Here is a 12,928-nt window from a genome sequence, read left to right on the forward strand (position 1 = left end):
TATAACTCCGATCATATTACGGGTTCCCCGTAACAGTATAATAAAGGACATAAACAATTGGACTTGGCCGTAGATACTGTAATAGAGCGTCTCGTAGTCAAAGCTTATAAGGGGTGTCAGCCCGTAGTAGCCGTTAGGCTACTGCTATAGTATGTATAGCCTTTTAGCGCAGTGGTTTCTAGGATTTAGGCTGGCACCTAGAGATCCCTGTTATATCTCGGGCACGCGAAGCTGAATGATAAAGATGCTTAATTCTCCTAGGATCGAGCTCTGAAGCTCTGAGCTATCTAAACTACTAATCAGTGCGACTAGCTAAGCCTAAAACGGAAGGAGGCAGGCGATACCTAGGTATCCGCCTGGCCTACAGGCCCAAAATTGTACGTATATTCTACCAGCCAGTGAACAACCTTCAATAAGATACAGGGTTTTCACCAGAAGAGATTGAGTAGGATATAGCTAGTGTGACTAGTTTATACAGTATAATTAGGTACTCATACAAGCACGTATAAGCATTTACGACTATTGAGACTAGTCCGATGTTCTCCGCCCCTACGGAGGACTAGGGCATTACTACTCCACTAGCCCTACAAACGACTATAAACGGCGTTTTATACAAAATTGCCTTATTAAAAGCTGGCATGCATGGTAGATAATCAATTCCTGTTTCGAAGATGATATTAATCATTCTTATATAGGCTCCTCCTACCTGCTCTCTTCTTTCCTCGTGTCAGAACCTCAAGGATTATGCAGTTCTACCCTTTTGTCCTTTCTTGTCTTCTGGCGCAGGCCGCGGCATCCCCCCGGATCCAGAAACGATGGCTAAACGGGGACACTGCCACTGGCACCACCGATCCAGACGTGACCAGTGACTGTGAGTATTGGGCCAACGACATCTCCGCGACCGATACCTGTGCGGAGCTCGAGATGTACTTTGATGCCACTGTCGCTGAGCTCCATGCCTGGAATCCCTCGCTGCTGGAAGACTACTGCGTGCTGATCGAAGGATGGAGCTACTGCGTCGAGGGTCCGGCCGTGACTGTCACCGCGGCTGCGTCCACTACGACGAATACCGCGATCCCAGTTGTCGGTTTCACCGAGGTGACGGATTTTGTGACCAGCACGACCCTCGCGGCTGCGACTGCTACCTCTGCATCGGCCACCACTGTCACCACTTACTCGGGCGGAGTGCCTTCACCAACGCAGAGTGGCCTCGTGGGGGCGTGCAATGAGTACTACTATGTTAAATCAACAGATACTTGCTATACGATCCAGGATCTGTACTTGGATTTCACACTCAATGAGTTCTACACTTGGAACCCGTTAGTCTTCCCTATATCTTGAGTCTTGGCGAGAGCAATTCACATGTAGGAATGCAAAGCTAACCAGGTCACATCCTTTCAGTTCTATCTCGACAGGCTGCGTCGGTTTGGAGCCAGGCTACTATGTCTGTGTTGGGGTAACCGGGGGTACTTCTAACATTGCCACTGCTACTGCCACTATCGCTGGAACAACAACCGCAACTGCAACCTCGTCCTTACCATACGAGCCTCAGCAGACCGGTCTTACATCGAACTGTGAGTTTCCTCACCCCATGAATATAGCAATGTTATTGTCCTTCCGCGCAGTACCTGACAGCCAAGCTTAATGGCAGGCGATGATTATTACTATGTAAACGAGGGCGATGCCTGCACCGCTATCCTCGAGGAGTTCGATATCACCATGGCTGAATTCTACGCCTGGAATCCCGCGGTAGGGTCCGACTGTAACACTATGGAATATGGGTACTATGTCTGCGTGGGCGTCCCTGGTTCGTCCTGTCTTTTCCCTTCACCCTTAATGAGATCAAGGAAGCGATGACATTCATTCCTAACATTAATTCTACAACCCAACTAGGCTCTAATGCAACAACTATGACCACGCAGTCCATAACCCCCCCTACTGCCACCATCGCCTCAACTACTACCACCGCATCTACTTTAATTCTAACCACAACAACTACAACAGCAACTATTATAGGCCCCTCCCCGACCCAAACTGGCATTACCACTAACTGTACCACCTACTACGAGGCCACCGCTAACGACAGTTGCTGGTCAATCGTGACGGAAAAATACGCCTACCTCACCGAGACTGAATTCATCGACTGGAACCCGGCCGTCGGGTCTGACTGCACCAGCCTGTGGGCAGGCTACTACTACTGCGTGGCAACTACTACCGTCGCCCCTATGCCGGACATCACCGACAGTTGCACTAGTTACTACCTTGTCGCCGAGGGGGATAGCTGCTATTCTATTGAGCAGGCGTACGGGATCTCCGCCGCCGACTTTGTGGAGTGGAATCCTGCCGTGGGGGACAGTTGTGCGTCGCTGTGGGAGGGGTATTATGTTTGTGTGGCTGTATGATTTAACTAATAAATCTCGGGATCGTTAACGGGGAGTAAGGTAGAGTAAAAGTGTAAAAATGTGGTCGGTACATTAATAGCAAACTGACTGCGATTTTAAGCTGTTATAAGAATCCTTGCTGAATTCATTTAATTATCTATCAACATGCCTGGTACTACAAAGTCAAGATAAGAATGAATACAAAACGTTTAGTATTACCGAGTTAGCCTTCCTGGCTCGGTAAGCTGTTACTCATGTTTCCTTTAATCGACGAGACTAACAAAATTGCAGAGAAGGAAGATAAGGCATAGAGATAGAAAGAACAGTGTTTGAGAAATCATAAGGCAGCGTGGGGTTTAGATGCGCCTACTAGGTGAGATTAACTTCACACATTCCCTTATGTTGATCGCCAATATCTGACAAATATAATGCTATAGCATGCCAAGTTTCAAGAATTCATATAGTTCTGGAACAAATCAAGACTCGTGAGGCAATCGATGGCGAAGCTCGACACGCTACACGGACAATCATGGGCAGTCTAGCATTCCGGGATATCGAACGGGGCATTAATGTGCCAGAGGCATTGCTAAATCTTGTAGAGCCTTGGATCGGCTGACGCAGAACGGTGCCTATGGTCAGATCAAAGAGTCACCAAGGGGAGAGACGGATGATGTGAACCGTCAGGTCAAGCTACTAGTGAAGCTCAAATCCACGATCAAGGAACTAGAGGATGCACTCACAAAGGCAGGCGATCTTCTGAGCAAGCACAAGACAGGATCGATGCCGAGCAAAGAAAGGGTCAGAGCAAGATCGAGACACCGACGCAGGAGTTGGAGCTAGCTCCATTCGACGGAGAGTATAGAGAGGAGATGGAAAGGCATGACCTTGTTGTCGCAAAAATTCAAACTCTGAAAGACGTCTCAAGCAGGAACAAAAGTAGCGAAGGAGAAGATTGTGAAGCCGAAGCAAGCCAGCACCGACGTGTGTGTGAACGACAAACTGCTGTTCTTCGACATCAAAACCGACTTGTTTGGTAAACCGGGCAATTTTCATATGGAGTGAAAACCTGGTAGAAGTTCGTCGAATATATGGGTGTGTTTCAGATGATATCGGCCGCTGGGAGAAGAAGATAGAACAGGTCTCGTGGTATGTAATACTAAACGGGGGAGTGAAGCTGTTTCAAAAATAGCAATATTATACGTTTCTGTCCCAGGGAGAAAGATAATGACCTGCAAGGGGGAATTTTAACACCTCATCGACGAATTATGTAAGAGTCTTCAATTGTACTGGATGTTTGAACTCTTGACATTCTGCGACGTTCCTTTTCCTAAAGAAAACGAATGGTTTTACCCCTCCCATGTCGCCTCGAGGATTGAAAGTATAGAACCCGGTGGCTGCTTCGCACCTTTAAAATGGAACCTTGGATCAGCTTGTTCAAACAGGGATTGCCATTCATCAATGTCGCGTTCTTTGGCGTTTCCGATTTCTAGCATAGTGATGTCCATGGCCCTGAATGGCTTAGTACAGTACATACTTAGTGGTGCGGAAACGATAATATCGGGTTATGAAACACTTACCTCAGCTTTCGTTCAACATTATTAGGGAGCACACCTGGAGGGGGCATCACAAAGTCCATAATAAGCACTCGCGAACCTGGCTTCAGAGCGGGGATTAACGCCTTCAGGGCCCTGATACAATACTTATCAGGCCAGTTATGTAAAGTCCAACGATAGAGATAAACGTCTGCGTCCTGCACAGGCTGCTCCTCGAAGAGATCATGCGTCATGAATTTCACGTCTAGGCCGACTTCTTCCTTGGACTCTGCGACGACCTGAGGCAGCTCCTGGACGATTAGGTGTAGACTTGGGTATTTACGAGCCAATGCAAACGCTGCATCGCCATGGGATCCACCCAGGTCGATAACAGTCCCGGCGCCTATCGAATCCCAGCAATATCCATCCGTGAGATGACGCAGGGAATATCCTTCGCCTGTGGTGAAAAAGCTCATAGCGCCAGCAAACCGGCGCGCTCGATCGGGGTTTTTAGCTAGTTCGGCATAGAAAGACTGATCCGTACCGTTGGCCAGTGAGAAGCCCTACCTATCATTAGCGAGATACCACTGGGGATCTGGAAGCGTTCGCGAAGTGTACCGTTTGATTTGGCTCTGCGGCAAGTGGCCATTTTACAAGGGCATCCACAACTTTCTCGGCCGCGGGCCACATATCATCTACATTCGCCCCAACCCAGCTTGCGACACGGGCGTCTTCCGCGATCTGTCTGGAAGCTGCAGAGTGGGCAATGACTCCAGGGCGAGGCTCCTTGAATACGCGGTGTGCGATTCCGAGACGGAGAATAGAACAGAGTGCAGCACGATCAATACCAATAATAGCTGCCAAATCCGTGAATGTGATCTCTCCATCCGTAGGCACTTTGTTTGAAATATCGAAGCGCGAAATTAGTTTCAGATACACCACCGCATTGTGTTATTGTAGCGTTAGCTGCTATCTGGGCTCCATCGTTGGTAGATAAACGGACCTCGTGATTGAAAAGTAGATCCCTCGGTCCTTGAAATAAGTCATTGAGCTCTTGGCTTGCTTGGAGGGCTACAGTGCGTGACTGTTCGATATGAGGCGGCAGACTAAGGTCAGCTGGCCCATTGGCCTCGAAAGATGGATATGGTAACCCCTTCTCAGCAAGATAAGAGTCAATTTGTTGAGTGTGTTGCGCCACGGTGGTTGCCAGCTCGACGATCCGTCTCGGCGATAGAGACATAGTGGTTAAACGAGATCGGAGGCTGACAGCCTCAGATTCATCTATATATGTACTGTGGGTGGTTTGAAAGAAAGGAAAGGAACCGTCAATACTTTAACTATTGTCAAATAGTGTCCTCAATTGAAAACGGGCTCGCGCCCGTAGGTACAAATTATTAGTGTATTGAAATAGTTGGCAGCCTAACTACAAACCTGTATCATTTTAGCGGATAAAACCAAGGAATCTAGGCGCAGAGACGCCCTACGTACACGGCTCTTTTCGCCCCCATAGCAGGCAGCCAACAACAACGATACAAGTTTAGAAAGGCCATTTCATGCTGAAACTAAAGTTCGACGCTATTTGATACGGGTTCTTATCATGTCAGCACTACTGCAATTCTGCAACTGAAGGCGTGTATAATGTTACATTGTGTGGCGGGACTCTTATTCCTGATAATGTCTCGAGCTGACTGATACTTAGGAAGCTTGAATTCGGATCCTGACGCCGTAGTCAGGATCGGCTATATCTGACTAGATGATTAGCTACTTACTGTGGTGGCCGGGTGAGCGGCGAACTGCTACTAGGAGCTTAGGAGCTTTGAAACAATGCAAGTGGTCATCTAGGCAGCCCGAAGCCGACTATTATTGAGGAGTGCTCCCCAAACGTTGAAAGTGGACCTTACTGAAACCTAATCACTTGTTCATTTGTTCACTTCAGTCTATCACGATGAATCTCTCAATTTGGTCTCAGTCTCTGGGGTTCAAGAATGTCTCTTTGACGTATTGATCTCTTGGCATAAATCATGCGCTATTCGAAGGTCGTCGCTTTACTGGCTTCCGGCGACTGGAGGAAAGAAGCCAATATAATAGTCCCGCTTGCCCAGCGGCACCCCCTCCTTTCGCAGAATTCCATACGCGGTGGTAAGATGGAAGAAGACGTTGGGTAAGGCAACAATATGGGCATACGTAGCGCCGCTCATCTCAACCGTCTTCTCTGGACCAAGCTTAGTGGTCGCAAGCATGTCGCCATTTTGGTTAACGACGTTCTTGTCGGCCTCGTTGAGCACTTTCAGAACCGTCTCAATGCGCTCGTAGCATTGGGAAAATGTCGCGGGTTTGCCTTCAAAGGTTACCGGCTCCCGAGCTGTCAATCTTGCGGCCACATTTTCCGAGAACTGGGTCGCGAGGCGGACTTGATCTGTGAATGGGTACATGTCCTCGTGTAAACGAGCCTCGAGCAGACTGCTACCATCGGGGCGTTGCTCGGCTTGGTGGAGGATGTGGGATAAGGAGTTGAGGATACCTTGGAGGACCACAATGGTTCCATCGTACAAAGTATAACCCATGTTTTCTTGGAGGCTCTGGGGGAAGATTGATGGAATGCTTGATTCTCTAGGAATTGAGCTCAAGAGCTCGAAGCTACTTATCTGCCGGGTTCTCTTTTCCTCCGATCTTTCGGGGTTCAATCTGATTAGTGCTGACAGCCTCACGCACGGAAAAGTAGCGACTACCAAGCCACTTCGTCATTAGCCTATAGCCAGTGTTTCCCACCGGGATAGCGTCGTTGGCTGTGTCTGCATAGACCGGGATTGGCTTCAGTTCCTGTTCTAGTCCTAGGGTTAGATGGATCGAGCTATTAAACCCCGGAATGGAAGGTCCCTTACATAGAGGGACTTTCCAAGGTATGCCTTTCCTCGAATATTGAGAGTATACACGATTATTTCTGGGTGAAGAAGTGACTTGGGAAGGAATTCCCAAATAATCCTATTTTGCCGAACTTTAACTAGAAGGCGTCTATCATCTAGACTATCCTAAGTTCCAGGGACTGTCCGCCCTAAGTATCTCTATTACTTCGTATCGCCGCATCCTTAATGCCAGCATTAACCACGTCTGCCCATTCCAATTTCTCGCATCAACCTTTACACACCCTACTGACAAGATCTTCTGAATTTCTTGATACCCATTCTCGGCTGCCAGCAATAACGGTGTATTAAGTACACTAGTAACAGGATCCACATTTACCCCGTCAATAGCTACCTAGGTAGTAACTTTCTTTAAATCCCGGTATGTCCATTTCCAAAGTCCCATCCAGATAGCAGGGAGTATTAAACGATCAATAAAGCGCCGCGTTTGAGAGAGTCAAACAATTGTTGAGGGACTAGCGCCCAGTTGTGATGCAATGACATACGAGTAATCTTCGCTTTTCATCATTATGGCTTCGCAAAACACTCTTGTATTGATCTCTTCGTTGAATCGTTGTATATTCACATCATTCTATCAGATAGGAACGTATATATAGGGTGATTATACAACTGTATATAGGCCCAGGGTGGCCAGAAACGCAATGGTGGCTATTCAGACTGCTGGCAATCTATTGTGCAGCGCTGGATCCAGTTAGGGTAGATGATGCGGTAGGGAAACCCTTTCCTTCAATATATACGACGATGCTGCGGGCGTTGGACACATCTTTCTATGGTATCGTTGCCTTATTGATTGTCGAAACCAGCCAGGAAGCGGCATCGTCGGTGTAATTGGTAAGGTACGTCAGATGCGTATTGAGGTCGTGTCCTCTGCAGCAGATCGGGTCGTTTTTGTCGCAGTATGAACGCATTCTGCTTGCGTAGACATCGAGAGCATCGAGCATGTTCTGCGTCCGAATAGCGTAACCATTTATATCCCAGCCACTCAGGAGATTGTACGATTGATTTGCAGTATGCCGTGTATCGCCAAAAACTATAGCAGCGGCAACTATACGTATTGCATCGTTAGTACGGAAATTAGTATATAGATAAAGGGCGAAAAAAAAAGAAAGAAAGAAAGAAAAGAAAAGAAAAGAAAAACGTACGATTCCTGCTAGCATTAGTAGATGTATCCAGCGCTGCACTGGCAGATTGCTTGCAGAGGTCCCATAGCTGGCCGCCTCCTCCACCGAGGATATCTGTGACCACCTGGGCACCCTGAGAATATCCGCTAATTACCAGCTTCGAATCCGGACATCGGTTGGCGTAGTCGATAAGCTGCTGGGTTCCGTTTTGCACGCCCGATTCGACAGACCAACAGAATCCGTCGGTGCTGTTCGAGGTGGCGGGGTATATGATATCCTCATAGTCGCAATTTCTCAACTGGCTGCAGGTTGCATTCACAAGCTGGCCTTGTGTACCTGGATATGGTTCGGACGTGCCACGGGCGAGGAAAAAGTGCACCGAGGAGCAACTTTGCGTACGTTCTGTGATCTGGGTGGCCCAAACAGCATGGCCCGTTGTAAGGCCAATGCTCAATGCTCTCAGTATCGCAACCATATTTCCGCTTCAGGACAATTATGTATATGTACAGTACGCTATACTTGGCGTATGTTCTTCTCAGCCCTCGTAGCGCGGCCAAAGGATGTCGAGCACCGGGCCATCTTTTATAGGCAAGTCATTGCGGCGACGAATGCATGCGCACTGTCATCGTGCAGTTCGGGTCAACCGCGAGACGCCCCAGAATCGCGGTCTACCACTAAATGCTGAGGGCTGATTTGTGTACCTGCCAGGAAATCCATCGCCAAGTGGTTCCACCAGCCGCGATCTCATCGGTCATCGATAATCGGGATCGGTGGCTTTCGGGGGCTTTAGATTACTGCCCTAATTTCCAAGTTAAACCTCCAATAATAGCGATACATAACCCGAGCGGTCCGACACTAACACGTGGGAGTTATATCAGGTCTTGTCACTGGCTAGATTGGGCCTTTTGACTGTTTTCCAGTCCGGCTGTCGTTAATGAAGATCTACAGTGTGTTAACGCCATCTCCACCATGATATCATGGTCCTGGCTATATTTAAATTTGTATGTAGCAGCTTTTTGAAGGAAGCGGGAGAAAGCTTGCTTCATTGGATCTAGGAGCTAGGCGAAGCCTATATGGGCTCGCTAGGTCACGTGATCACTAGGGAGCAGGGCGCCGAAAGGGGCAGCCGGAGGGGGCCTTTAACACTTTTAACCCGAGTAGCTGCCTTGGAGTCTTCTTTTTTTCTTCTCCTTCTTTTTCTTTTTTTAGTTGCTACTCTGAAAGAAAACTCTGACTTTCTCTTCTCTCTCCAGTGTTTAATATCCTTCGTACAGCTAATAAGGTTCAGTGATGCGCGGGATAAAGTAAAGCTCTTCGTGGATAGGTAATACTGCTAAAAGTGGGGAACCCGCCATAAGTATCAGTCGTGGGGCATACCTGTAACATCAGCATTACTTACTTGTCTTCTAAACATAACTCGTACACCCAGGATCTCTACTTACTCCCCTACTAGGGCCGGTGTGGGGAAATACCGATAAGGAGAACATCAATAGGTTAGCCCAGGTTCGGAACCAAGATAGCACAGAGTCTCTAGCGCTGTCAGAAAAGTCGCGTTTAAACATAACTGAAGCTCGTAAATCTGAGAGCAACCTCCTATTTATACCAACTCCAATCCTTGATAACAATAATCAACGCTATCAACTCAAAAAAGAAAACACGCCATTAGTGAAGCATCAGTCATGCATATCCCATGGAAAACGGATCTACGCCCGAAATAGCTTGCATCTGCATCCATGTATCCATCCACGGCATCTTGTCTTCCTCGACTGGGCTAAAGTCTCTATTGCCTAGCGCTTTCTGTATCACTAACTCTATGACGGCCCAGCGTTCCGGTCCCTCCGGCGAAGAGACGTGACTGTTAGTCGCATTCTCGGGTTGTTTCTCTGTAGCCTGTGCATCCTTCTCCAGCCAATCGTACCACACTTGGCACACACGGTCGAGGGATCGTAGTTGCCATGCAGCGAGTTCATGTGACTTGGATGCCTCTTGCAGCGCATCGCAGCACGTTTGGAGGTCGGAAACTGCACGGGCATGTACCTCGGAGCTCTCGGATGTGCAAGAAAGGTACAAATGTACCATAGCAGCAGTGAACATGTGATGTATGCCCTGGATGTTAATTCGACGCAGCGACCATAGCCGTTTATAGATGCCTATTATGCGAGTAATAGCCTGCGCCGCATCGACATACTTTCGTCGAGAATCTGGTGACTGACCAGCACCTGCACCTGGTAGTGTGATGAACGGATGGTTCGCAAATATCATAGCCTCATGATACTGGGCATGCAGCAGGAGGATATGGGGAAGATAGACCGCGCATTCATTGTCGATATCAATCATTAACTCATGCGGCAGTTCTTCCATCCATTTCTCTAAAGACCACGTGATCGCAGTGGTGTGCATTCGAAGCTGAGATATTGATCCGGTCTTTTTATCATAGCTATCCTTCAGTTAGAAAAGTCGAGCTATTTCCAGCGTACGCGAGATGGACTTACAATGTATTCTGGAGTCTTTCCAAGATATTGCAGAGTTTCAATTGGTAGTCCCACATAGACGCCAATGGGCTCACATATCTTCGGACGGTTGTCCCTGTATCTGTCAAATCTCCGGTGTAATTCTCCCAGTAATGAGGTGGGCCATTTCTATCTTGGGACGGCGTCCGCGCTGGGATCCTATTTACATGGGCGACTGGCATAACGCGTCGGCCGAGGTAATAACTCCACGCAAGGTCGATGACGAAGGATCCCCAAAAAGCAGTGCTTCGGACGTTTGCTTCCTGGCGGGTCATTTCCCCTGACAACACGTAAGGTTCCACGTCCAGATGGAGCCCTAAATGAACCGCTAGTCGTGAGGCCATACCATCGTATAGCCAACCGCGGGAATCTCTGCTTCGACTCGCTTCGCTGCCACTCATGATGGTCAGAGCCTGGACCGTCGCGATAGTCGGGTCGTCAATATCACGTTCAAGGAGTGCTCTTGCTCGAGCAACAAAAAAGTCATGAAGTCTCTCTGGAAGTTCTGGGAATTTCCGATCCGTGAAGATAGCGCCCCAGGAACACCTTTTGATGCGTAAGAATTATTGTCAGCATCGGGGATCGTAGTAGACTCACATGGCATTCACCAATAGCTCTGAATAGTAGGATGCAATTACGGTATTCTTAACTGGAAAGCCTGAGAGCGCTTGTTTGCGGGCATCTAGGAAAGCATCTTGATGGACGACGTTCGAGTATGGATTCTCCCAGGTAAAATAGAGCTTGATAAGGTGGTCTTCCACCTCTCGTGGGACTATGCCCCCAACTCCCGCACGTTGGAGCCAAGTCTCTGGTACGTCATCCGCGTCGGACCATCGATGAATATCGGGCTGGAATGGGGTGGCAGTTCGCAAAAAATGTACATTCGATGTAGCGCCAAAGAATTTCAACTGGCCATCCTCTGTGAACTGAAGGGATCCTGTTCGCTTTGCCAGTATCTCTATCTCCGTGTCCAGACCGGAGACCTTGCTGTTTCCTCGGTCGATCCCTTGGATAAGAGCTCGCTCTCGGTCTCCACTTTCCTCGATCGGACCGACTGCCAAAGCCGCTGGAGACGTCGAGGTGGAATAAGAGAGAGCAGCTGGAGAAGAGAAACTCGATGGCACAAACTTGTCAGTCGTTAAATCCTGCTGACCAGATCTCGAATGGAAAGCTGTAGCTGGCGGGAATGGGATGTTGTTCTCTCTCAATAATCTCTCGAGGAATTGGATCCTTTCGAGGAGCTCGCTCACGTCGACTCTTGACACCCTAGACGGTTTAGCATGGTTGCATTTCCAAGGCGAACATTAAAAGGAGGAGTGCCAGGATTTGAGGTTCTGTGAAAGGTTTCTCGCTAATAATGCCGAATGCTTTGTGAAAGAAAGAATAAACAAGAAGTAAAACTGAAAATAGGGGGGAGGGGAACGAGCCATGTCTCTTAACACCATGAAATCAAGGCAGCGGACAATGCCTGCCACATGCGCCCCTTGGTCTCAAACTCAACAGGTTTAATTGAGTCGTAATATTATACCCAATTCTCCCCTCTTTGGCATAAAGGAATAACAATTGAACTCAAAAGAAGCCAGAGGGGCAAAGGTCTTCCGTTAGGTAAAGTCTGGTACTTACTTCCGCTTATCTGGGCGTAAATATGTACACTGTTGCTGTAGTTTCTCACAGCTGGCACACCGTGGAGAAGCTGTGTCGCAACGGATTTTGAGACGGTAGCATTGGTCGCAGGCTGTTGTGACAAGAGATGATCTTCGTCTTGACGGAGTGGACATGATCGAATCGCTGCCGGTTAAAAAGGAAAAAGGAAAAGAAGAAGAAAAGAAGAAATCCCCGCGAATCAACTGCCCTCGATCTGAACCCAGATCACAAAGCAATAAGAAGCACGGCAATTTTTACTAGTTAACGAGTTAAATAGACGTCCATTCATCAGACACCGCATTAGTTACTCTGTAGTTTCTAATGAAGGCCTAGAATTTCTGGCTGCCGCACGGTCACCTGACTGCGGGCTATTGCGGGGGAGACACCAAAAGCCACCAAGAGCCACCGGGGCAGCGGATGTGCAAAGATGGAGAGCCGAGTCGAACAACTGAAAGAGCAACAATCTTGACTCCAGCAGTGCATTGGCCCGAGGACCAATGTCCATTGATTCGAACCATATGGCGGTGTTGACCACATTGATAGATGCTGTCCCGGGAGGCTATGAGTGATCCGTTCGGGGCGGATATCTCCATGACTTAACGAAATGGATTCACGCGGTTGTGTTGCCTTGTCGAATGTGGCAATATCCCTTCAAATTGGCCCTGCACAAGATCCGAACTTGCAAAACACGTGTCCTGAAGTTCTGGTAATTGCCAAACTGCCAGTAAGGGACTGTCAAGACTCAAGACAAGCACTTCCTCGACCATAAGTATCTTGGGGTAATCTGGTAACTGTATCGCTCAATTTGCGGGGGCGTTG

General features: G+C 48.3%; 5 protein-coding genes across 5 annotated transcripts; 1 reads left to right on the top strand and 4 right to left on the bottom strand.

Annotated features, from left to right (window-relative positions):
• The first annotated feature begins 570 nt into the window (after positions 1-570).
• C8Q69DRAFT_480445 (LysM domain protein) lies at positions 571-2,575 on the top strand. The gene is made up of 4 exons (XM_028631530.1): positions 571-1,319; positions 1,402-1,574; positions 1,652-1,807; positions 1,894-2,575. Exons 1-4 carry the CDS (start codon positions 745-747, stop codon positions 2,400-2,402), a joined length of 1,413 nt encoding a protein of 470 aa, XP_028481515.1. The 5' UTR covers positions 571-744; the 3' UTR covers positions 2,403-2,575.
• Positions 2,576-3,727: 1,152 nt separating this feature from the next.
• On the bottom strand, positions 3,728-5,153 carry C8Q69DRAFT_408587 (putative O-methyltransferase; the record flags this gene model as incomplete). The annotated part of the gene is made up of 4 exons (XM_028628203.1): positions 3,728-3,890; positions 3,959-4,476; positions 4,532-4,809; positions 4,856-5,153. The coding sequence occupies 4 exons, from the start codon at positions 5,151-5,153 to the stop codon at positions 3,728-3,730; spliced, it is 1,257 nt and encodes a 418-aa protein (XP_028481516.1).
• An 805-nt stretch (positions 5,154-5,958) lies between these two features.
• C8Q69DRAFT_510398 (hypothetical protein) lies at positions 5,959-6,477 on the bottom strand (the record flags this gene model as incomplete). Its single annotated transcript, XM_028633186.1, has 1 exon — positions 5,959-6,477. The coding sequence occupies one exon, from the start codon at positions 6,475-6,477 to the stop codon at positions 5,959-5,961; it is 519 nt and encodes a 172-aa protein (XP_028481517.1).
• Positions 6,478-7,601: 1,124 nt separating this feature from the next.
• Positions 7,602-8,430, bottom strand: C8Q69DRAFT_447959 (Alpha/Beta hydrolase protein; the record flags this gene model as incomplete). Its single annotated transcript, XM_028629251.1, has 2 exons — positions 7,602-7,879; positions 7,977-8,430. The coding sequence occupies 2 exons, from the start codon at positions 8,428-8,430 to the stop codon at positions 7,602-7,604; spliced, it is 732 nt and encodes a 243-aa protein (XP_028481518.1).
• Positions 8,431-9,457: 1,027 nt separating this feature from the next.
• Positions 9,458-12,419, bottom strand: C8Q69DRAFT_109354 (fungal-specific transcription factor domain-containing protein). Its single transcript, XM_028625105.1, has 4 exons — positions 12,089-12,419; positions 11,063-11,731; positions 10,448-11,011; positions 9,458-10,392 (listed from the first exon to the last, which is right to left on the bottom strand). Exons 1-4 carry the CDS (start codon positions 12,241-12,243, stop codon positions 9,633-9,635), a joined length of 2,148 nt encoding a protein of 715 aa, XP_028481519.1. The 5' UTR covers positions 12,244-12,419; the 3' UTR covers positions 9,458-9,632.
• Between the last annotated feature and the right edge of the window lie 509 nt (positions 12,420-12,928).

This window comes from Paecilomyces variotii, assembly GCF_004022145.1.
Source record: "Paecilomyces variotii strain CBS 101075 chromosome Unknown C8Q69scaffold_15, whole genome shotgun sequence".
Lineage (NCBI taxonomy): Eukaryota > Fungi > Ascomycota > Eurotiomycetes > Eurotiales > Thermoascaceae > Paecilomyces > Paecilomyces variotii.

Coding starts and splice junctions, on each gene's coding strand:
- C8Q69DRAFT_109354 (XM_028625105.1), bottom strand. CDS start 12,243: ATGTCCACTCCGTCAAGACGAAGATCATCTCTTGTCACAACAGCCTGC. Junction 11,732..12,088: donor TTACGCCCAGATAAGCGGAA/GTAAGTACCAGA, acceptor TAAACCGTCTAG/GGTGTCAAGAGTCGACGTGA. Junction 11,012..11,062: donor GAGCTATTGGTGAATGCCAT/GTGAGTCTACTA, acceptor ACGCATCAAAAG/GTGTTCCTGGGGCGCTATCT.
- C8Q69DRAFT_480445 (XM_028631530.1), top strand. CDS start 745: ATGCAGTTCTACCCTTTTGTCCTTTCTTGTCTTCTGGCGCAGGCCGCG. Junction 1,320..1,401: donor GAGTTCTACACTTGGAACCC/GTTAGTCTTCCC, acceptor ACATCCTTTCAG/TTCTATCTCGACAGGCTGCG. Junction 1,808..1,893: donor TGTCTGCGTGGGCGTCCCTG/GTTCGTCCTGTC, acceptor CAACCCAACTAG/GCTCTAATGCAACAACTATG.